Source organism: Lepisma saccharinum, chromosome 30 (assembly GCF_977018435.1).
Source record: "Lepisma saccharinum chromosome 30, izLepSacc3.1, whole genome shotgun sequence".
Classification (NCBI taxonomy): domain Eukaryota; kingdom Metazoa; phylum Arthropoda; class Insecta; order Zygentoma; family Lepismatidae; genus Lepisma; species Lepisma saccharinum.
Window position 1 is genome coordinate 37,751,214 of NC_139258.1, and position 24,277 is coordinate 37,775,490.

At 37.4% G+C, this 24,277-nt stretch overlaps 1 protein-coding gene across 4 annotated transcripts in view; it reads right to left on the reverse strand.

The window, feature by feature from the left end:
• The window catches only part of LOC145981811 (platelet-activating factor acetylhydrolase-like), a 183,965-nt gene that overhangs the window by 59,184 nt on the left and 100,504 nt on the right, over nucleotides 1-24,277 (reverse strand). For 3 of the 4 annotated variants that reach the window (XM_083115237.1, XM_083115238.1, XM_083115239.1), the window contains exons 3-5: nucleotides 9,981-10,065; nucleotides 5,230-5,327; nucleotides 1,351-1,462 (exon numbers count right to left, since the gene is read on the reverse strand). In XM_083115237.1, coding sequence (XP_082971363.1) covers nucleotides 1,351-1,462; nucleotides 5,230-5,327; nucleotides 9,981-10,044 — 274 coding nt within the window. In that variant the 5' untranslated portion in view covers nucleotides 10,045-10,065. Of the gene's footprint in view, nucleotides 1-1,350; nucleotides 1,463-5,229; nucleotides 5,328-9,980; nucleotides 10,066-23,223; nucleotides 23,303-24,277 lie in introns of those variants that run through there. The other variant, XM_083115240.1, reaches the window with a different exon arrangement.

Consider the following 24,277-nt stretch of genomic DNA (forward strand, 5'->3'; position numbering starts at 1 on the left):
CGGAACTTGAGAGTGTAACGACAAACGACTAACGCTTAGCGCATCGTCCAGTACTGCCAACATCAGACGTTTAATGATTCGAAAAGTTGTAACTTCGTGATCTCTGACCTATGATGATTGGATAAAAGTAAAAACCCGGACATTTGAACAGAAAGTAAAAACCCGCCAGGACTCAAATTTCAGGGTCCGAAAAGAGGACATGTCCGGGAAAACCAGGACGTATGGTAGCCCTATCATATGGCAGACAGCTCGTCGTCTATTCCAGAAGGATACAGTGTTGCTAATTGTATTAGACTTATGCTATATTAAACAAAACATCAATTTGATATTTTCTCTTACTGTAATGTATATTATGTATGCCTGTGAGGTTAGCACAAGAATCATGATACAAGGACCTGGTTGGACCCCCCTTAGTGTAACTGGAAGGAATAATTTCAGTTCAACTTGAACCAGACCTCGGAACCGAAATGGGTTTCAGTCGCGATCTCTGAAAAAGCTGAAAAAAGTACTCTTGTGAAAATGTCGTCTCTTTCTGTTTGTCTGTCTGTTCGTCCGTGTCAACTATCGTTATCTTGGAAGGCCCAAAACCGATAAAACTAACTCGATTAGCCGATCTGCCTGACCGATAGAGGGCAACTATAGATCAAAAGTCACCTGTTGATATTTAGGAAACTAGCAAATGTGAAGATCTAGAATTTTCTAGAAATTATGTTTCAATAAATGCCAGGTTAATGAGACATAAATTATTTTTGTAACTGACACAATTTTAATGCTTTGATAGCTCCGAAACCTTTCAAACTAGAAATACGAAATTTGGTAGGTTGGAAAAACTGTGATTATTTTACGGGATGCAATAATATCGATCTTGTTGACTTAATGGTTTTCATATACTACTATATGTATGTATGTATGTATATATATATATATGGGTGGGCGTGGGTGGGCGTGTGCGTGTGTGTTTGTGTGTGTGTGTGTGCGGGTGTGGGTGTATGTGTGTGTGTGTGTGTGTGTGCATGTATGTATATCACACGTGCATACAAACATGTAGGTATGCACATATGTGTGTGTGTGTGTCTGTGTGATTTTTGTTTGTTTTAACATGGTGAGTGTAATTTATTTTGTACAAATCGTATAACCGATGTATCCAGTGTTAGAAGAGAACATATTTTCTTAAAGATACCAAGAAGTTGAAAGTTTTTTGTAAATATTGTTATTTTATACTTACAAACATTTTTCTATAGAACATTGCTAATGTAAAACTAAAAGTACTGAAACATCATTACTTGTGCATATCCTAATAAAAGTAATTATGAAATTTTACGCTATGTCAAATGTATTTATATCACTTACCTGCAACATATTTAACGTATTTCTGAAATGGTTTGGGTACTTTCCTTGCAGCCATGATTCCATCGAAGTATTCAGTAGAATGAAACCACTTAGGCCATTTGTCAGACTGCGCCTGGAAAAAACACAAGAACCAAACAAATTGGAATAAATAACTAATTTTGCAACAGTTCTATTCTGCATTGCAACTGCCCAGCGATGTCGCAAAGACTGAATGTCCTTCAATATTTTATTCCATTACTATTTCTAGACATTCAAAATGTTATTTCAAACAAACTATGCACGACAGATACAATCCGCACACCACTGGATAGATTAAGGTTCAAAGTTTTGTTGTAGGACAATTGGTTTCGTTCGTGCACTAACAATGACGCTTTGTGTGCTACAATTTGCGAAGTGTGAATCCATTGTCCAAGTGCAATACAAAATTCTAACCTTCTGTCACAGTCGATAGAGTGTAATGCCTGTATTTACTGCAACTTGTACGGCTATCTACAACACAGGCAAGCCTAGAACTGTTTCAGATCTTGAAGAGTAGCAAAAATATTGCTTTTGAGGAATGCCCAGATTTTCTAGGGCTCTCGGATACGCTCGACATTTTCATTGGACGTCAGTGGGCGACCAGTGCCTTTCCCTTTTCATATGCAATCATTTTCGACGAATTTCTTATGCCACTCGTAAATTTACTTATGACGAGGCGGCTGATTGTTAAATCTACGGCGGAATTCACGTTGCACTTGCACAATTGATTCACACTTTGCAAATTGTAGCACACAAAACGACCTATCCTGTGGCGTCGTCATTTAACTGTAACAAGAAAAAGAAACGTCATTGTTAGTGTACGAATGAAACCATTGCCCTACAAGAAAACTTTGAACCTTAATCTATCCAATGATGTGTGGATTATGTTTCTGTCGTGTATTGTATTGTTTGAAATAACATTTTGAAATCTGCTCCTCCTTTTTAACTAACACTTCAAATTTTTGAAGCGATGAAAGAGCAAGACCAACCATAACCATACCGAGTATAGAAAAAGAACCCTTCATATTATATAAAAAATCAGGTAAAGTAAAACCGCACTGTATATTAATACACAGTTGTTTCTTTCGATAGAGCATTTTTTTTAAAAAAATAAAACGTAGTTTAAATTTCTCAAATTAATTGAAGAAATATGTTGTATAACAACAACATCCACGCTACTCTGCTGCCATAGATTTTTTTAATTATTAAGTAAAATGTACTAATTAGACTGAGATTACTTTCGTAACATCTCTGGCTGTTTTGCATTGGCAGCTTTGGAGCGAGTCATAAGTCCAGGAGCAGCCAATCAACAAACGAGCCGCTGGCGTCATCTCTACCTAGCACCTATCGCTATCCCTGTTGCTCGCGCACTGGACTGTTGGTAGGCTCACGAACTGGACTCGCGCGGTCAGCTGGAGTTGTTACGAAAATAATCTGACTCTACCTATATGTATAAGACTAACTATAATCGTCCTCTGTGAAGTTTTGAATTAAGCGATCGTTCCTTTCCAGATCTTTATAATAAGTCAACGAACATAGTGGGTCTTTCTTGAGATAAGATAATTAAAACACCACTGCAAGACCCTGGCCGAATAAAACGTTATAGCAACAATCAGTGACGATCGGGCTTTCTCCAGAGGAAAAAACTTCTTCTCCACCTTATCAACTTCCTTGAATATAATTCAATATTATTCAAGCACTTTCTTTACTTCCCCAGTTTGTTTTGGTAATTTCTTATCTCCCCAATATGAACAAGACTGTAGACAGATTTTGTGAAATTTCTGGAAGTCTTGGTTATGTTAAAATGTACATGTAATTTTTTGTCTGTGGTCCAAATCTATATCTACATACATGTAAAGAATCTAGAAAAAATTATAGTCACCATGTAGGAATAAATGATTTATTTCCACAGGATTTTGCGGAATGATGTGTATACGTAAACTATTGCAGATTATCTTAATTTACATTTAAATTCAGGATAATTTTTCTATTAAATTGTTTTTAACAGAATCCTTCTTACAAGGTTCGCCCATAAAAAAAAACGATCTTTTTAGGAAAGAAAACAAGTAATTACCTTCAAATGACTTTATCATCTTCAAAATCACCAGAGGAGGCAATACACTTTGACCAGCGTTTGTACAGGTCTTGGAAACACTGTTGATAGTCATTGACAGTAAGTGTTCGCAAAATACGCGTAACATTTAATTTAATGTCCGGGACGTCGTCAAATCTTCGCCCTTTCATAGCCATCTTAAGCTTGGAAAAAAGAAAAAAATCAGCAGGTGACAAGTCCGGAGAATATGGAGGGTGATTGATCACTGTCATTGAATGCTTAGCAAGGTATTCTTGTACAGACAATGCTGTATGAGGCCGAGCATTATCGTGCAACAGAAACCATTGGCCAGAATCACAGAGGTCCTTCCTAACCTGCTTCATCCTGTTTCTGAGTCGACCAAGTACTTCCTTGTAATATCACTGATCGATTGTTTGGTTTTCAGGGACAAATTCATGGTGGATCAGTCCTTGGGAACTTTCTCCACATTGTCGTCATTCCTTTGACGTTGAAGGGCGTCCTGATCTTGGTTCATCCTCGAAACTTTCACGTCCAACTTCGAAACGATTGTACCAGTCATACACCTGAGTTCTTGATAATGCTGCATCACCATACACTGCTGCCCGTATCATCTGTAACGTTTCGGTAAACGATTTACCCAATTTCTAACAAAACTTTATGTTGTAAAGTTGTTCCATCTTGGTGCATCTGACGTACGATTGCCCCGATACCGACTGCTTGTAACAGGTTGAAACATGCACTGACGAGAAGTTTAGATATAGCTCTTTGCACTGTTGCCAGAATGCGGTACCTTTTTATCTGATTTGGTTCTCTCTTTTTTTGACAGTTCGGTCTTTATGGGCGGACCTTGTATTTCGATCATTTTCAGCCGCTTTTCTAAACCTTACGTTATTTGCGACGATCATGATTTAACGAATGTGAGAGAAACATATTGATACATACGTTAATCGGGGTTCAAACCTGGGATGTGGGACCAATTGCTAAGCAGCACATTACGCTGACAACTCTACCTTAGAGAGGGCGGGCGTGTTCGGTAGAGTCTCAAACGAGAGGGTACATGTTGCCAGTATAGTATGAAAAACAACATCTGTCATATGTGGCCCACGCCTTGCTCTGCATGTAGTCACTTATCAGTAATCTATGAAATTATGAGAACTCTTACACAGATTTGCTCCTCGATTTGGCCGATGACACGTCGAATTTTCTCCTTTAGTTTTGATAGAGTTAGTTCTGGAATTGTTTTCATAAAACTGCGATTTAATATACCCCCAAAGGAAGAAGTCTCAGGGTGTCAGGTCACATGACCTCGCTGGCCAGCTCTGGTCGCCGTTGCGGGAAAGAACTCGGCCAGAAAATTTGTTGTGCAGCAAGGCAATCGTCTCGTGGCAGGTAGCGCCTGCTGGAACCTCAAGTGTCCAATATCCACACCATTCAAATAAGGCCTCAACAGAACTTATAAGAACAGTGCCGCCAACCCAACAACAGCAAGACAATGGTGCAAATAAAATCCGGCGTTCTTATTGGAATAAATAAATAAATCTAAACTTTAATTAATAGTCTGAAAGCACCACCATTGAATTTTTAGAATTCAGAGAAATCACTACAGTGGTAGTGGGTAAATAGACCCTCCTTGCTATGTTTGTCATTAGTAAGTAAAGTGGTGATACTGAATGGTAATGGAATGTATCTTGTGTGAATATTTTCTTTCGGTGTTTTAAAAGGGTTTGGTTTTCTTAACGTCTTAAATTTCAGCTTTAGATGTAACGACATTTGGAAAAGAACAGTACCTTCCAGTGATCGCAGTTTGTTGGGTAGTAGAGCCTCATGAAGCATCCACTTGCATTGTAACCAGTCATAAGATCCAAACATCCTACAACATATGGACCTGGAAAAAGGAAAAATCAATATAAACAAACATAACAACGTGCACAGATTGTATTTCTCAAAGAGAATCAAAAAGTATTGCCACTTTGAAAATTATAGGAACTGTATTGTATCTATAGATATATATTATATATATAATATTATTGCCCCCCCCCCCAATAGACCGACGTGAATGAAAAATGTAGTATGTAGCGATGGTACATTCCTACAACTGTACAAAGTTTCGTTGAAATCAGACTTACACTTCTTGAGTAAAAAATAATAAAATTATATAAAGCGGCAGTGTTGCCAGCTTCGGGACAATGTACGGAACTTAAGTTCTAGCGTCGGCTCTATGAACGCTGGATGGACACAATTTACAGAGAAGCACGACAATAGACGACTCTATGAAGATATGTAATGCTCGGGCCGCAACTTTACAAAAACGGATATTACTGGGTTCGGAAATTTTGCGTAATTACGGAAAATTTCGAAATTTGGGCTATTGCTCTCGCCCCCCCCCCCCCCCCTGGACCCTTAATTGTCTGATGTTATTAAAAATATTGCATTTTACTCATTCTTACCTTTAGACGTAAACTAATGAACAAGCAAGACAGAACTCAATTATAGTGTATAGGTTTCAAGAAATGGCACGTTAATTGCTGCGTGTGCTAACACGTGGTTGGAGCAAATTTGGACAATCGGGCCTTTACCCCTACGTCCCCCATAATCCTTAATTATCTGACTTTGCTTAAAATGTTGCTTTTTACTCATTCTTGCTTGTAGAATTTAAATCTTTCAAAAGGTTGTAGTAGCTTTGGAGTTATAGACATTCTTATAAAAATCTATCCCATAATAACTCGGCCGTAATGAAGGATAACGAAGGGAAACAAAGGACTTTTTCGAACTTCGCTTGTTAATAGTAGTAGCAATACCTATATTATTTTGTAATTCGAGTATGTCATACCTTCATATGTATACTAAAGATTAAAAAAGACAGAACTGAAATATCGTGTGTAGTTTTCAAGAAATATGCATCTTCCCATATCTCTAGGCTAGAAGAAGTGACATGTGGGGTTCCTCAAGGCTCTATTCTAGGGCCAGTACTATTTACCATACATATATAATACATAAATGACCTGTCCTCTAACTTACCCTCACTTAAAACTACCTTATATGCAGATGATACGAGCATTGTGCTCACTGGGAAAAATGAACAAATACTGAATTCAAATATAAAAAACACTGCAAACAAACTCTGCAAATGGTTCCCTACAAATAAGTTGTCGATAAATAATAACAAAACTTTAGCAATAAAATTCCATCATTCAAGAAATAAAAACAATGAAGAACCAGTAATAAATATAGAAAATGAACACTTCAAATATACAAATTCCATAAAATTCCTGGGTATTTGGATACAAGAAAATCTCAACTGGGGCATACATATTGAGCACCTAGCAGGGAAATTAAGTAAAACCGTACATGGTATACGAACCTTAAGAACGATAACAAGCAGGGAGACAATAAGAACAACATACTTCAGTCTTATCCAGTCGCAACTAACATACGGAATTGTATTTTGGGGGAATGCTAGAAACAGTGCAAATATTTTTATTTTGCAGAAGAGAGTAGTACGAATTATGGCAGGAAAGAAAATAAATGAACCATGTAGGAAAATCTTCAGAGATCTTGGCATTCTACCATTACCTTGATTATATATATTACATTTACTGTGCTATGTAAAACAAGATATGTCTAGTTTCTCAAAACGTATCAAAGAAGTACATCAATACAACACAAGAAAAAATTACAATCTGGTTATACGTACAAACCCACAAAACCACTCTTTTTGAAAGAGGTTCTAAATTCGTAGGTATCCACCTGTATAATAAATTACCTGATCACATGAAAACAATGGAATCAAGTACCTAATTTAAGAAGGAATTATTAAAATTCGTATAACGACATTGTTTTTATTTAATAAATGAATTTCTAAATTTGTAAATATTTATAATTATATAAATTTTCGACAAAGAGAGTTCGATTGTACAGAAAAGGTTATTATACCATTAATATTATCATATACGAATTAATCACTATATGCTATTATTGTGCATAAATGATCAGTAATCGGTTCTTTACATGTTTTGCATTTTTCAACTTTCTTTCATTTTGTAAAGTTACATATTTACGTTTACATTTCATTTTATATTATAAAATTTTCTTCGCTTATTATTGTGCTCGCCTCAAATATTATATGTAATTTTATTCCTATAGTGTATTCTTCCATTATTTGGACTTCTTTCATGCTGAAATTCTTCAAATCATTAGACTACTGTAATTCTTGTCTATAACTGTATTAATATTTTATTACTGTATGTTTTATTTTATATGACGATTTAAATACCTATGGACATGCGTCAACGGAAATAAAGAATTATTATTATTATTATTATTATTAAATTATTATTATGGAATGTACTAACAAGATGAAATAACAACATAAACTAAAATTACATGCGATGAAATGAATGAGTTACACATTACGAATTGTAGCTTTCCTGGCGACGTGATTCAAACAAGTGTTCTTGGGTTACCAGCCAGGTTAAACCGATGTTGACTTTCTAGAAATGTCTATATTCCCCGATGATGAGAGCAATGTATGCGCTCGAAACGTTGGAAGCAATCATCGACTTAACATGGCTGGTAACCTGAGAACACTTGTTAGAGTTACACACTCTTTCACAACCTACCTGATTTTCAAAAATGTATCTTTGTTTGCTAAATAATTGTATAGGCTAGGTGGTGTGTGGAGCGGGAAACGCTGAACGAGGCAGTTCTGACAAGAAAACAGTTCAATGCTTCGGGTGGTGCGAGGCACTACTCGAAAGTGAATTTCCTGGGAAAGGCGGTTACTTCTGACGTTGTCATAGGCTATTTTATGCAGGATATGGCCCGCTAGTTTGTGTCTCTCTTGGATATTTAACATTTTCAGAAGGAAGAACTTTGGAAGGTGTGGTAGATGGAATTCGGTGACGAAATGACGAAAAATGGCCAAAAACAAATTTAACGCCACCGAAGTATTCGGGTTCGACTCTCCGGCATGAGTGACTGTCCCTTCATCAATTTCATCTAATTATTGCTCATCAACGTCGTCGCGAATATCCAAAGTGGCAGAAATGAAAGTGAAAACAAACAATAAATCTTCTATCTGAACCCATCCTGATCAACATCAAGTCACTCTTGAACATGATTACCAATTTCTATCAAGTCCATATTTATATTGTTGTTCTATCTCTGTACTAGCCTTGTTACAGGTTTTTGCCACCAAGATTTTCAACAAGGATCTTTTATTTCCATTTCTGTTATTCTATGTCGTTTTTCTACCTCTTGGCCTTGTCGCGACGAACCAACAAGAATCCTTTAAACCTTTCACACGTGCCTCATGTCCTGCTTGCCCAAGTCTCTTTTATTTAAGTATTCTAATAATATCAGACGATAAATATAGCGTATGTAGGTCAGCATTATGTAACCTAGTAGTGTCGAAGAAGGTCAATAGCAATGTGGATTGATTTAAATGAGGTTGATTTAAAATCGCGATTTAATAACATTTAAATCGGTGATTCTTTTTAAAAAACACTCATTTTGTAAGTATCAGAATCACTTTTGGTGAAAGTACATTAATATCTAAGAAAGGAAAAGAAATGATACAAAATTAATGTACGAATGGAGTGAAACTCATACGAAAGGAAATAATATGTAAACTGTAAATACATTTAAATTGCTCTTGATTTAAAATTCAATAATTTTTATAAGCAAAAATAGCGAACATTTTGTATAGAATAATATACAAAATACTAATCATGTTAAACCGCTAATAATGCCATTAGCATTAAACTGTAAATAAATATTGTAGCAAATATTTTGCAAACTATAATTTTAAAAAGTGCCAAAATTCAGCTACAAAGACAAAATATTTAAAGTTACATTAGTATAGTTTACATAGTATATAGTACATCCAGAATATTTTAATTTCAGTGGAAAAAAGGATACTCACACTCAACAAAGATTTAAATAATAGGTTCATATATACAGTATCAGAAACAGAAAAATGTATATTTACGTAATTTTTTTATTTGCTTTGATCAAACTGTTCAAAAAATTTTATAGGGCCGTTTACCTCTCTATGAAAAAAACATGTATATATATATATATATATATATATATATATATATATACATGTGTGTGTGTGTGTGGGTGGGTGTGTGTATGGTAAAAAAACATACCAGAAATTTTAAGTGTGTTTTCAAAAAATCAAAAATCAATTTAAACAAAAAAAATAATCAAAAATTATTTTTTAAATAAATATTACAATTTTTATCCACCCTGGTTAATAGTAATAGCGGCATGGAAATGTGTTCGAGTATAAAATAGTGAAATAAACGAAGTGTAGTCAGGATTTCCGTAACAGTACTAAATTATCCAATGTATCTTTTTCAGAATTCACGACACTTGAGAAGAACGTAGGGATAGAGATTTTAGTAACAACTCGTGTATTCGAGTCCAAATGCGAAAGTAATGATGATCGGGAAACCAATATAGGATTTTAACGGCCAACCTAAGTCAATGTGTGCATTTTCGCTCTAGAAGTGAAATTTCAGAAACGACTTACCCTTTGGAGGCGGTAAGTGAAATGGATTCCACCACTTCTTGAGGATATCGTTCTTGATCATCATGGCGTCCTATTTGCACAGCACCTACGAACAGAAAAAGAACCAAGTCAAGCGAACATATAAGCAGAGGCCTCCTTTCATCATCGATTAATCTAAAAAAGAAAATATTGTCGCTCATTAAGTAGGTAGTAGGTCAAAAACGAAAGGGGAGGCAGAATTAAGCAGAATGAAATTGATTGGAATAACATTCTAAATTAAACGATTTCCGGCACACGCGAACATGGGCCCAATGAAAATTTTGTCATGTATAAATACTAATGTCTTCAAAATGTCTTTTGTCCAGCTTGGCAAATCATGATACGACTTAGATGTTTTTGAATCCGCACTAACATTCTTACACAAATTACTAGTTATGTTTGTGAAAATTAGACAAGTAATAAGATAAATTGTAGTTCATTGAGCTGCTAAGAAGATAAAATACAATCTGTGTTATTCGTTGTCTTGAACGCAATTTATTTGTTTGAGGAGTGGCTAATAATGAAAATGTGCGTTAAGGAATAATGGGTTGACACTTCTAAGTGATATTAATTACGCAGTACACCTAAATTTGAAATATGAAAAAAATGTTATGAAGTTAAAAAAGACGCAAGGCAATCTATCAATTGTTCATTTTCATGAGTTTGACTAAATTAACTGGTGATTGTAAGCAAATGAGACTGACATTGATTTGGTCAGATTCAGAATTACTACAAAAGCACATTTTAGCTGCATCTACTTTGCCACACATACATATTCTGTATAATTAAATTATTATAATTCGAGTCTTGCCATTAAATTTACAAATACGTTCAAATTATATTCTTTTAAGAAAGTAAATTCTAGAATTGTTTGTTTGTGCATATGAGTGAACACATCCAATCTACAATACATGGACATTCCCGAATATAAAGTTTGACAAATAATCGGAACCGCTGTAAAATGTGTCTCGATCCACCGGTGATCGAACTCAGTACCCCTTGATTACAGGACGATAGTCTTAAAATTACGTCATCTGAAGGTCCTTTAAAATACTGAATGCCATATCTACAAGGCTGGCATGCTAATTAGCCATCTCGTCAGATAAATGTTGCACCTTGAAACAATTTCAAAACGCCATTGCTCTCTTAAAAATAGACACGCGTTTATAAATCTGTCGAAATTTCCAAAGAAATTTCAAATAGATTACATTAATATAAATCACAAAAACTTTATTGAAATGTTATAAAATAAGGATTAACACATGGTATAAAATTACTATATGAATCTAATTTCATTAATTAAATTAATAGTTCGAAAGGGCTATGATTATGAAAGAAGCGAATTTATAACAGGGGTCACAATGTTAATAGATTGCACCACGTATGGGAGAGATCATTCCATTTTTTCCACTTCACCAGTTATTCGTTGCACGCAAGTAGAGCGGGGCAGTGAGTACAAGATGAACCTTCTTTTTTTGTGTCCATGTTTTTGATTGGTTTCATAAACGCTCGCTTTTCTGAAGCAGTTCAAATTAAACGAGAACGGCTAAAACTGGGTCTTTCTAAGAATTAACTGAATTATATAGGCTATATAGACTTTCATTAATATAAAGATTGCCCCCAACTACGGAAGGCATTTTTTTCTGGGTTATGTATTACGGTCGTACGTCGACTTACGTTCTTAGCCCAGTAAAAAGGTAACGTTTCGTTCTTTCCGCTTTGGCCTAATTGCACACTTAAGTTATTTGTGACAATGGCTTCGTTTAAGGTAGATCAAAGCCATCAACAACAATTTCCTAGAGGGCAGCCAGGTATGAATCAAAAAGATAAAAGTCCAATTACGATCTGAGGTATGAAATCTTTGGAGAAAAGCGAACGTGTGTTTGATTAAACATCTCATGTCTCTGTTACAACTTTACGAGCACTGAACGTAACCTACCTAACCTATTCACGTGATATTTCTGGTATTAGATGCATACGAAGTAGGTTAGGCAGGTCAGATTTGGTGCTGTTAGCATATATCTCCAAGTTGCTAGCCGCTAGCCGATCGTGTCCAGTATAAAGAGCTCATGGTACTACACTTCTGGTGAATTTGGCAGGAAAAAATAATAATTTGGTTGCCGAAATCGGATCAACACAAGTCTCACGCCTGATAGTCAGACACCATACCAACATAAAAGAAAGAGTTGTTACCAATGTGACCATACCCTTATTTTATATCACGTTATCGTGTTTAGTGGATATTCGAGTTCACAAAATTTTGTTTCCAGCAGTAGTAGGCTACTTTCTGAGTAATGATATTTACCATTTATTGTTATTTCAAAATGCATAAAATTGAAAATACAGGGTGTCCATGAATTATTCACCCCTTAACAGGTCAAAATATCTTAACTGTAAAAAGTTTCTCGGAAATAACAGACATGGTATTACATTCATTGACTCAAAGAATTTCAGTGAACATAGTTTTTCTTATTAATAAACCTCTACATGGGCACCCTGAGTGGTTTCACAATATCAAGTCTATTGATGAATTCACTCCACGTGTTGCGGATCATATCCACGGTGATGATGTCACAGTCTCCTCGATCCTGGACTTCAACTCCAAGTCCGCAACTTGCTTGCTGTAGACGATGTCCTTCACGTAACCCCACATAAAGAAATGTAGGGGCGTCAGTATATTTTGTTTCCCCACATGCACAACACACACATTGAATTTTCCTGCACCGTCGCCATATTTACTGTTTCACTGTTTTGCTGCAATTCATGATGGTACCGAGTGTTGCCAAGTACATGGAATATTTTTTTTGAGATGTTCTTAATGTTAATACTAACGACCTCCACTTCACTTGAATACAAAGTTTTTTTATGGACCACATTTATGGAGTGAATAATATCTGCACACGCTGTACTTTAGCATTGTTGACAAGTTTGGACTTGACTCCACTGTTTTAATAGAAAATGGATTCGCCTTGCTTCTGTCCATAAACATCTATAAAATATTATGAACAGTTCTTTGTACTTTTTCACGATGCAAAGATATCAGAGACCACTTAACCTACTACGTGCCGAAGCGTAAGTAATTCAAAATGACGGCTCGTCAAGGTCAGATCCATACTCTGAGAAATGATTTATCAACTTTTCAAGATCCCAAACAGTCGAGAAATTCCAAAAGATCGTGTTTAAAAGTGGTTCATTCTTGGCATTGTCTGCACTATAATATATATGTATGAAATTTCTCGAAATTAAGAGCTTTTATTGCAGAAGTGCAAACCAACCATTTAATGGGGAAATAATGTCTAGAATTTGAGATTTTCACTACGTCGTGAAATTTCCCGACCTAGTCAGGAAATGGCGAATTTCTTCAGTTCCCTTCGCAGTCCAAAACTGTCCCGCACACCTCTAGTAAAGGCAGTAAGCATGATACTAACATGTCTGGTAAATAATATATATCAGTTAGTTTCTGTAACTTCAACCTGCAAATCACAGAAAGAAATATTCTTTGTAAAGTATCACTACAATTTCACCATCCGAATGAAACTTTTTCCAGATATCACAGGAGGGGCCAGCGCTCCCTCTGGTCCTCCTTTGCGAGCGCCCTTGAGAATATGCGCTTTTGAGCATTGAGTTTGAGCTTAATGTTTTTTATCCTTCATATGTTATTTCAACATTTTATCACTACGTAAAATGTTAATTAGGCCATAGGCAACTTTATTTAGAAAGATTGTCCGTTATTTAAACAAGTTCTTCCAAATGCGTCATAACCTCCTACAAATGACGTCAAACTTCTAATTCGCTGGGCCAAATGGATGGACCAGCCTGTGTAATATACCTACCTGGCCACGTTCAGTAATAAATAATCGAACTGTCAACATGGCAGCGATCTACAGGTCAACGTGTGAACAACTGACATGGGTGAAAAGTACAGATGCCAACGTTAGCTTTTTATATCGTCTTCAGTTCCTTTAACGGCTTAACCAAAGGAAAAAGACAAAACCTTTATTAAAGCTTGTGTGCTTGCATACTAAGAATAAACCTCTTAGTGAGGATAATATAAGCCTTTCGTTATTAGTATTACCTGAGAAAGCTGTTTGCTGCTTAATTAACTACTCTTGCTCACTGAAGAAAAAGGTAATTCCCCGTTACGTAGAGGTACGTCACAAACAGTCCAGTAAAAGAGCGAATGAAGTTTGTATTCTGCAGCTTAGCAATTCATATTTACAAGTTGATTGGTTCCAGAAATATACGGATTGGTGACTTTCACTTGTTTCAGACTAATAGACCAATCGCGATAATTTATATCGCGTTAAAGTACGAGTAGTATTCAGGGTTGTTAAAGGTCCAGGAATTTTAAATTCAATTCCGGTCCAGGAGAGAAAATCAGCAAGGGTTTTGGACCTTAAAGAACCTTTTTATCTGTAAATAATTTTAATTCCATCCATGAACCTTTCTTCCGGATCAGTTTAAATAGGGCCTAAGTTCCGCATTGAAATGAAACAATACGGAACTTGAGGACCGAATTTAAATTGTGCGAGAAAAGAAGTTCCGGTCCTGTTACGGAATCCAATAGAATCCACTAGAATGTATGAGTTCCTGGATCTTCAACATTCCAGGGTTGTTGAAGATCCTGGAATATCTCTATATATAAAAATGGATGTATGTGTGTGTGTATGTGTGTATATATGTTTGTTCCGGCATATCTCTGGAACGCCTAGAGCGATTTCAACCAAATTTGGAACACGTATCACTTGCAATTTCGAAAGAAATACTGTGGGGGTAAGACACCCCTGGCACCCGTTGGGGTGGGGAGGGGGTGACATGCAAAAATATTCGATAACGACCGATATTAGTGTGGAATCAATAGTTTTGGGGGTCGCTAAGATGAATAGTGACACTCCCAATGCCGTTCCATTTCAAGTTCATCACCTATTGGGATGGGGGTTGAGAGGGGGTGAAAATTTAAATGTAAAAAATGACCAAGATTAGTGTCCAATCCATAGTTTTTGGAGTCGATAAGCTAATTGGTGACATTCACGATGACCAAACTTGATACACATATGACTTACAATGTGGAAAGAAATACTGTGCGGGTAAGACACCCCTGGCACCCCTAGGGCTGGGTGTTGGAAGGGGGTGACAAATCAAGTGTCTTATCGGAAAGTATGCTGAATCTACCATAGTATTTTCAAAAAGAATAAAGGAATTTGGAAGGGGGGGGGGGTTCGGACACCCTGGAACCAACCACCGGTTACACCCTTGCCGGGCAGTACTTGCAAATCATAAAATATATGGTAAATCATGGACAAACAGACGATTACATCTTCATAACTAACGACACGTTAAGACACTATTTTACATTGCATATGTAACAGTTGCTGACAGTGATATGTCAAACATTTCATCATTACAGAAAGGAATATCGTAGTCTCAAAGCGATGGAAATTAACACCACGGTGCAGGTTATCCGCAATATAACAAATTTTTTAAGTCGCTAAGCGGTCTTCGCTTCTCTGTTCCATTATTCATGCAACACACCAATAAACCGAGTGAAGGTCACTAGTGAACTGCGTTGAATTTACGACAGGTTTGCTTCGTGGCCTGTAATTAAGAAGCGTCTCTAATTGTGTAGTATGGCACTTGAATATGACTTTGCAGGCTATTCTTTTTTATTTGATTTCCTTTATTTTACTTTGCTTCTTGTGCCACTTTTGGCTAATTTGCGAAGATGGGGATGAGTAATGATATGATGAAATTGATGAATGGACACTCACAAATATCCATGCCCGGGCCAGGATTCGAACCCGGGACCCCTGGCGTCGTATCGCGATGTGCTAACCACTCCGCCACAGGGGCCGGCTGCAGGTTATTCTTGTTGCTTTTGGTGTAGCCGGAATTTTTCCAAAGAAGATAACACAACAACGTGAATATTTTGGGGGAAAATGGAAGAACGTGTTCAGAATCTGCAGAGGAGGGTATATGAAGTATTCGGAGAATCAAACTAAAAACCTTCTAGAGACCATAACTTCGCCTCTCACATTAACAACACTATGTTGTACCGGTAGTCTAAATTTAACAAGGGGTGGCCAGGCACATAGCCAGGGGGAGGGCTAAAGGGGCTGAATCCCCCCCACCCGAAGTCCCTCAAATATCTAATTTAAATAGTGTGCAGTGGTAATTAATTTAACTTCCTTTAATTAGAGCGAGAAAAGTTTAGTATATAATAGAGCAACTAGATTATATTTTTATTCTACAATTTAATCCAAAGAGTAAATGGATCCACTGCTCCCAAAATTCAAAGTTTTCTTTGTGAGAGGTTACACAATATAAACTTTATGAGTAAAATTTGCCCATAACTTTTGAAGCCTTATTTTGAACAGAATGTGTAAAAGTTAATAACAAAATACAATAACTATGAATTTCAGTACACTAACCGTACAAAATGTACAGTGGATCGAGTAGCAAAGTCTCTTCATTTATATATTTATAATAATAATAACAACAACAATAAAGTTGGATTAAAATTGGTTTATTTTTAATAACTTACTCGTATAATAGTTATTTTGTAAAATGACAATTATAACCGTGGTAATATTTATTATCGTCATTATTATCTCTACTAATCAAGTTTTATTAATGGCCTTTCCCCTCTACAAATATTTCCAGCGACGCCTGTGCTGATAAGGGATGAGCCCCCCCCCAAAAAAAAATTGCTACGGGCCTGGGGGTGGTCTTTTGGGAAGGTACCTAAATGTTAACATCACTTCCACACGGTAACTCCAATGTTGCAGACCAAGGAGACTCTGTAGTTAGGATCTACAGTCAGTATAATCCTCTGTAGTCATGGAGTACATGGGGACAAGGGGGCACGGCCCCTCTCCCTGTAAAATGAATGTCCACCTAAAAATTATATATTTCACACATAATTTCATTTCAGTCACAGTAATTCATGTTAATTGTTATAAGTGCGTTGAAGGAACATGATAATTTCAGGCTGATTCAGTGTTTTTGAGGGGGAAAATATACCTCCCTTGTCTGGACAAAATTACCTTGCTTGCCCTCCCTGGAAAAAATCCTGCGGACGTCCATGTCTGTAGGTATGTGTGTCGTATTGTGTTTAGTCCTTGTATGTGCTGAGCAGCCCTTTACGGCGTCAGCTTTTATGCTAGGAAAGGAGATCTTAGTACCACGACATACGTTTTCATGGTAAGGGCTGGACCCTTTAGAATGTGACGGATGCAAATAGCAAAAGTGCTGACGCACCTAAATTTTCACTTCGATCTTTATCACTTTAAATTCAACTCAACTCTCTCTCTCTCTCTCTCTCTCTTAACGAACTGGAATCGATTTTGGGCTGTTCTCTCACTTACATATAGTTGACACGGGCTCCGAAACCGCCAGCCCCACCACCCCAAATTTCGTTTAGTGCCCCCTTATAAGGGGCCCAAGTAGGGATGTGCCGAAGCCGATTACAGGTGTATCAAAATCGGCAGAAATTGACATATCGGCATCGGTATCGGAATCGGCAAAAATCCGATATTTAAACCGGTACAGATTATACTAGAGTTTTACCTTCTAATAAGTTTTATATTCTAGTTTTGTAAGATTTGTTGAAAATTTGGTTTTGATTCTTCATCATTGTAGAGTTTTTGTAATAAAATTATTGCAAACTCTCATTCAGAGGATCAACCTAACTCAAAATCAGAAATAAAACAGTACAATGCTGAACCAACTAGTCCACGTGACCAGGATATGCTGTTGTGTTGGAAATTCAAAAGTGAGTATTCAAACCTGAAGCAAGTGCTGAGAAAATACTTTGGCATACCTGCTGCATCAGTATTCAGTGAATGAGAGTTCAGAGTTACTGAACAGATTTGCGATAAGAGAAGATTTATATTACTTCCAGAAGTGCTAACAAAACTCGTGTTTCTGAAGTTGAATCTGGCAGCAGTAAATTTCCAACATTAAGAACAGGAATTCATTTTGCATTTCAAAGAACTCCTTGTGTACTAATGTTAAATCTCTTGAGAATCTGTGTTCAACTTAAAGGTTCACATAACCACATACATTATGATATGCAATGGAAATGTACATAGCAATTATTTTTTTGTCATGCTGAAAATAACATCCCATTTCTGTTTAATAATCTTATGTATCGGAATCGGTTAAATATCGGCATCTGTATCGGTTGCAAAAATTATCGGTGAATACATCGGCATCGGTAAATTTTCAGCTTCGTCACATTCCTAGGCCCAAGTATGAATTTCAACATTATTTCATTTTGGGACAAAACGTTATTTTGTGATGAAAATTTCTTACTTTCGCACATTTCTAATTTCAATTATATTTTATTTACAATTATATAACTTTTGCGCACAGGACCCCTGTCGTCGTAGCTATTGAAGTAGGAATGAAGGGAAATAAATAACTTATATTTGCTTTTCAGTTATGAAACACTCCTTTTCACGTTATTCTCCTTATCATGCAGTAGGGAGGCATTTGCCTCCCCCGCACTCTTTGCCCCACCTCTTAATGCTAGGCTTTGTCCACGAAGAGAAAGTCAGCTGTATTTACCGCCCCCCAGTATTGGCACCCATCGACAATACAGTTAACGTGTGATACTAATTCTGTAAAATAGTGGAGCACAATATGTACATTAAATCTGCACATCTGTAATGAACATCGCGCTACGACGCCAGGGGTCCCGGGTTCGAATCCCGACATGGGCATGGATGTTTGTGAGTGTCCATTCATCAATTTCATCATATCATCACTCATCCCCATCTTTGCAAATTAGCCAAAAGTGGCACAAAAAGCGAAGTAAAATAAAACATATCAATCAAACATGAGGAAACTCGCATTTCTATCTGAAAATAGCAATTCCAAACCTGCTGAAGTGGGAAACCGTAAAGAATTTAATAATTACTAACCATAAACTGGCATTTCTGTGCTTGGTTTCAAGTTTTTACTTCCTCGTCTGTTTTCATATGTACATAATGCAACACTTGCACGTGCATTTTCGAGTGTTAGGTTCACACGATCCCACTTGACGTCATCAAATAGTATGCATTTAGAGTAAACACAGAGACAACTCGACCTTACATAATTCGCATACCCTTGGGAGCAAAAGTAATTTCTCAAGTGACGTAAAGGTACGTCACAAGTTAATACAAACTTCTAATGAACAAAATTCATAAGTATTAAGTGTGAATACCGCTCGAAATTTTCCCGTAATTAAACCTGCGTATGAATATTTAATAACAGAAACTGAACTATATAATGCAATCTTTTTCCCATTAGCTCTGTGTGACTCACGCGTTGAGCACCGATTCAATATAGCCTTGACGCTGGTGTTGTGAACATAATTACCACCACAATAAAGTTAGTTGCAAGACAAGAGATGCATGTAATTTCAGCAAGGTCAACAATTATGACATTTCTCATCTTTATATTGTTTGGAAAGTTTAGATCAAAATATGTTGGTTATAAATTTAAAAGTGGCAACACTGTCAGGAAGAGGTGATAACACTGTGCATGTGCTATCAGAATGTGAGCTTGTCAGTTGGGGCCATGTCGATGTGTGGAGAAACAAAAGTGGTCGGTGCATTGAGTGCTGTTTTGTAAGTACGAAGTTGAGCTGAACACCATTTTGTTCACTACCTTAAAACATATTTGCCAAAGTAAGACAGCGATTTTGGATCAAAATCCAGGTGGCCTGTGGCACACTAGAATGTCATCATGACTTGCATGACGCCTGTGTCAACAATACCTAGCCTAGCCGTATCTGATAGTTGTATTACAATGGTGAAGATATCAGGAACCCAGCATGATGCAATTTTCCTCATGTTCTCGCTGACACATCCCAAACTTCTCAAGAAAGGCAAACATGATTTAGGGCAGTGAACAAAATGGTGTTCACTTCAAATCTCGTACGTACACAACAGCACTCGCTGCACCTTTCACTTTTGGTGCCCCACACATCGACATGGGCCCCAACTGACAATGCTCACCGTCTGATAATACATGCACAGTGTTATCACCTCTTCCTGACAGTGTTGCCACTTTTAAATTTACAAAACACGTAATTTCACTTCACTATCGTCATTTTCTACATAAGATTTATAATACTGACATGTTGTGATCAAGTTTTATGTTAAATTTCTTTTAAATATTAGAATGCTGGGCTCCGGTATCCCTTTCTACACCCTCAATTTCAGACACATTTCGAATATTTTCGTGAAAATATTTAGTTCCTCATAACAAACAGTGTTTGCAAATAGCGCGGAAGTTAATTTTTTAGATCTACGTGCTACGAAACTTACGTTTTTTTAAAATTAAAATTCCTTGCGTAACGTCAAAAAGGTATTTCAGAGCTTCTATGATGGCGAATGATGGATTCATGTCACAGGCGCAAGTCTGAAGATTTCGGATCATGGATTCATGTCACAGGCGCACGTCTGAATTTTTCTTTTTCTTCTTATGAATTGACTTGTGCATATTTGCGATTGCGATATGTTATTTGTGTGATATATTGGCGGGTTGGACATTTCAGACATTGGATTTCATATATGCGACTTCAGAAATTGGAATTAATTATTGGTTTTGGTAAGTGCAGGCCGAAAAGGGGAGGGTTGTACTTTCTAAATGACTTGTGGGATGGGATAATTTGCGACTTCTTATTTTTATGATGGGACGGGAGTGGAGGGCGGTATTCTGTGAAAAATGACAACAAGGACTTCCAACATAGGAATTACTTCATTTATGGACTTTAAAATTTAACTTCGACCTGCAATTCAGTGCCTGGCCTTTGTGAAAAGAGATAAGTTACCTTCTTAGGTTTAATTTTAGACTTAATTTTTGGTATCTTCATATGTCAATGCGGAAAATAGTGAGAAATAGTGTTGGGGGCAGGTGACTCCGGCCAATTTCTAACATGCCTTTAAAAGGGACTCTATAGATAAAGGCGGGGCCGCGACAGCGGTAGGAGCGGTAGGTCAATTACCCCAGGGGCGGAGCCCGGAATCGGTGGGAAATTTGGACTCAACAAATTTCAAACGGCAATATCTCAACTTCAAACGGCTGTACATTCGTAAATACTTGCAAATACTTGCAAATTTTTGTTCTTCACAATTAGCATAAAAAAAAAACCTTCCGACGTCGAGGGTGTAGAATGGGATACCGGACCCGAATGCTGGAAATATAGGTTGTACCGTGTATACATTATTGTGCTCTTACATAAAATCACAACATTTTAATTAGGTTTTTTAATTTTAACGGGTGAGATACCTTGATTTTTGAGCATAATGGCTTGCTCGGGCGCATCTCTGTTGTTAGCGACGACTTCACAGGACACAATGCGTCTTTCGTATTGAGGCACTGAACAGACAAGACAAACTAAGCAATGTTCCTTTCACACAACATTGAAGCACAATGGTAATCAGAAAAATTAGAATATATACAGGGATACACAAAAGAATGGTACGGTTTCAAAAGTTGATAAAAGAAATATTTCTCACGTTGCACGGGTACATCATACATCGTCAGCAGCGGCAACTGTCCCAAGTTTCTTATGTGTTAATTGCATTCCTTCAATGTGTGCACCCTGGGTCACACGCAGTGGCGGCGATTAGGGGGGGCGAGGGGGGCAGTTGCCTCCCCCCCAGTTTTTGCCACTTTTGCCCATGCACTATTCTAAATCTTATCTACAAAGGGAAAGACACTGTCTTTACCTCGCTAGTTTTGGCACCTTACCGCCCAGGTTTTTGGACCCAATCGTCTCCACTGGTCACACAACACTCATCCATCCTGTAATCAAACTCATCCCAGACTCAGTGCAGCATGTACGATGTAATGGCCTGCAATGCATGTGTTATCTGATCACGAAGTTCATGTATGGACATGGGTAATGGTGATACATAAACGCTGCCTTTAACAACCCAGCCAAAGAATGAAATCATATGGTGCAAGATCCGGCGAACGGGGTGGCCAAGGGACAAGATTGTTTATCTCCATTTGTAACACGTCCGATCCAGCGCAGTGGAAGAACACCATGTTCCTCTAGAAATAGGGGTAGGGGGGAACTCTGTCCAGTTGTGGAATGTAATCATCATAATTGGCATTCATTCGGAGCACCCTGTTGTTCTAGTCACTGACTTGGGGAACTTCACTGAAACGCCTCGCACACTCTTTGAATGTTGTCATCAGACACAAGAGGTTGGCCAGGACTCTTGCCTTTACACAAGTATCCATTTTCCACAAACTGTCGGTACAAACTGGTTATGTTATTCTTGTGTGATACGTCTTTTAAAAACCGTGCACTAAACTCATGCTGCAATGTACTCACAGATCTAGACACCTCAAAATAAAACACGCAGAAAGCCTTCTCCTGCTGCGACGCCATCTTGAAAACTTGTCCCCCGGCGTCGCAGTAAGCATGAGAATCGAACTTCTGGTAGCGTGTGAGAAACTTGGACAGGTGCCGATGCTGACGATGTATGTTGTACCCGTGTAAGTTGAAAAATAAAATTTGTATTAACTTTCGAAACTGCACCATTCATTTGTGTATGCCCTGTATACAAACAAACACATACAATTTTTTTAAAAAATCAATATTGGTGGCAAAATGCACACGAGGGGCATAAAACCCTTTTTGCCTAATATTCCTAAAAAAAAATAACGTCAAAAAGAACGGAAAAATATGGCAAATAAGGGCTGATTACTAACAAAAGTATACGTAACACTCCTGTTTGATTGATTTGCTTTGTTTTACCTCGCTTTTTGTGCCAAGTTTAGCTAATTCGAGTAGATGGGGATGAGTGAAGATAGGATGAAATTGATGAATGGACACTCAAAAACATCCTTGCACAGGCCGGAATTCGAACCCAGGACCCCTGCTGTCATAGCGCGATGTGTTAACCACTCCGCCACGGAGCTGGCACACTACCCTTTCCAAAATCCTGGGCACGCCCAGTCACCAAAATGCAAAAAGAGACCTTTTACACTTTGTTTTATAATTATTTAATACGGTGTTTCTTATTTCTTGTTACTTTCAAACTAGCAGAATAGATTTCAACAAGTTCAGGGTCAGTAGTTACGCATCGCTTGACGTGTGTGACAAATTTTCGGCTTTTCGTGACACTGATTGAGCTCGGCTACTGTAACTGGTAGAATAACAGAAAAGAATGGTCACGTGGAAATCGCGTCAGTGATCTGTAAATCGTATATTACTAACCTATGATAAGCCACTTTCCGTAGACTCCAAGATTCTTCCTCCAACGAAGACTCACAACTGACACAGGTCGGAATTTAATTTTTGTACTTTTGACAATGTCTCTTCGGGAAAGAAAAAGAAAGAACAGATGATTCAGATTCTGCCGTTACCAACTAGCTCCTGTGCTGAACAGGTTTTCGTTTTACCGGGTGGGGAAAAAAGGTGAAGACGCCTCTTTCATTAGCCTTCAGGCGAAATTTTCCTTGCAACATTAAACAGGTTGTGGTCACGCTTGAAGCGGCAGGTCTTATGTTCTCATAAATTATAGCTATTCAATCAAAACCCCGGAATCAAGATAATGCTTTTAAAGTGCAACTTATTACTTGAAAAATGCTACGATTTGTTGTGGTTTATTTTTGTTATTTTGCGTCACTTTTGTGCCACTTTTGGTCAGTCGCGACGTTGAGTATGAGTTATGATATGAGGAAATTGATGAAGGAACACTCACAGAGAATACCCATGTCCTGGTCGGGATCCGAACCCTGGACCCCTGGCGTCGTATCGCGTTGTGCTAACCAATCCGCTACGGAGGTCGGTTATAATGCCGCAACAACAGTCTGTGGTGAATATGTACTTCTTTAAAGGTATCTTATCTTAAAAAATTAAAAGAAACCGGTTTTCATTCATTCATTCATTCAATTCATTCATCGGAAGGTTTCTCACTGCAACCTTCCGAAGTTGCACCTTACGTTTCATGCAGCTGTAAAATCCTCTTTATTTAATATTATCTGTTGTCTCATATTCCCCTGATCCTTCTTCACTTAACCATTCCTTCCAATGCACCTTTTAGCAGATAGTCCCTTCTTAGCCAGCATCTCAGAAGATTTATTTTTCTTGTCTTGATCACTTTAAGCATTGCTGTTTTTTCCCCCCACTCTATCCAATATACAGCGTGTACCAAAAGTCCGGGAACACTTTTAAAAAATTATTGTAGCCAAACGAGTAGCATTACAAAATGACAAAGTACATCATTTCAAAGAGTAAAGTTGTAAGTTTTATTCTCATTGCAGGTGTT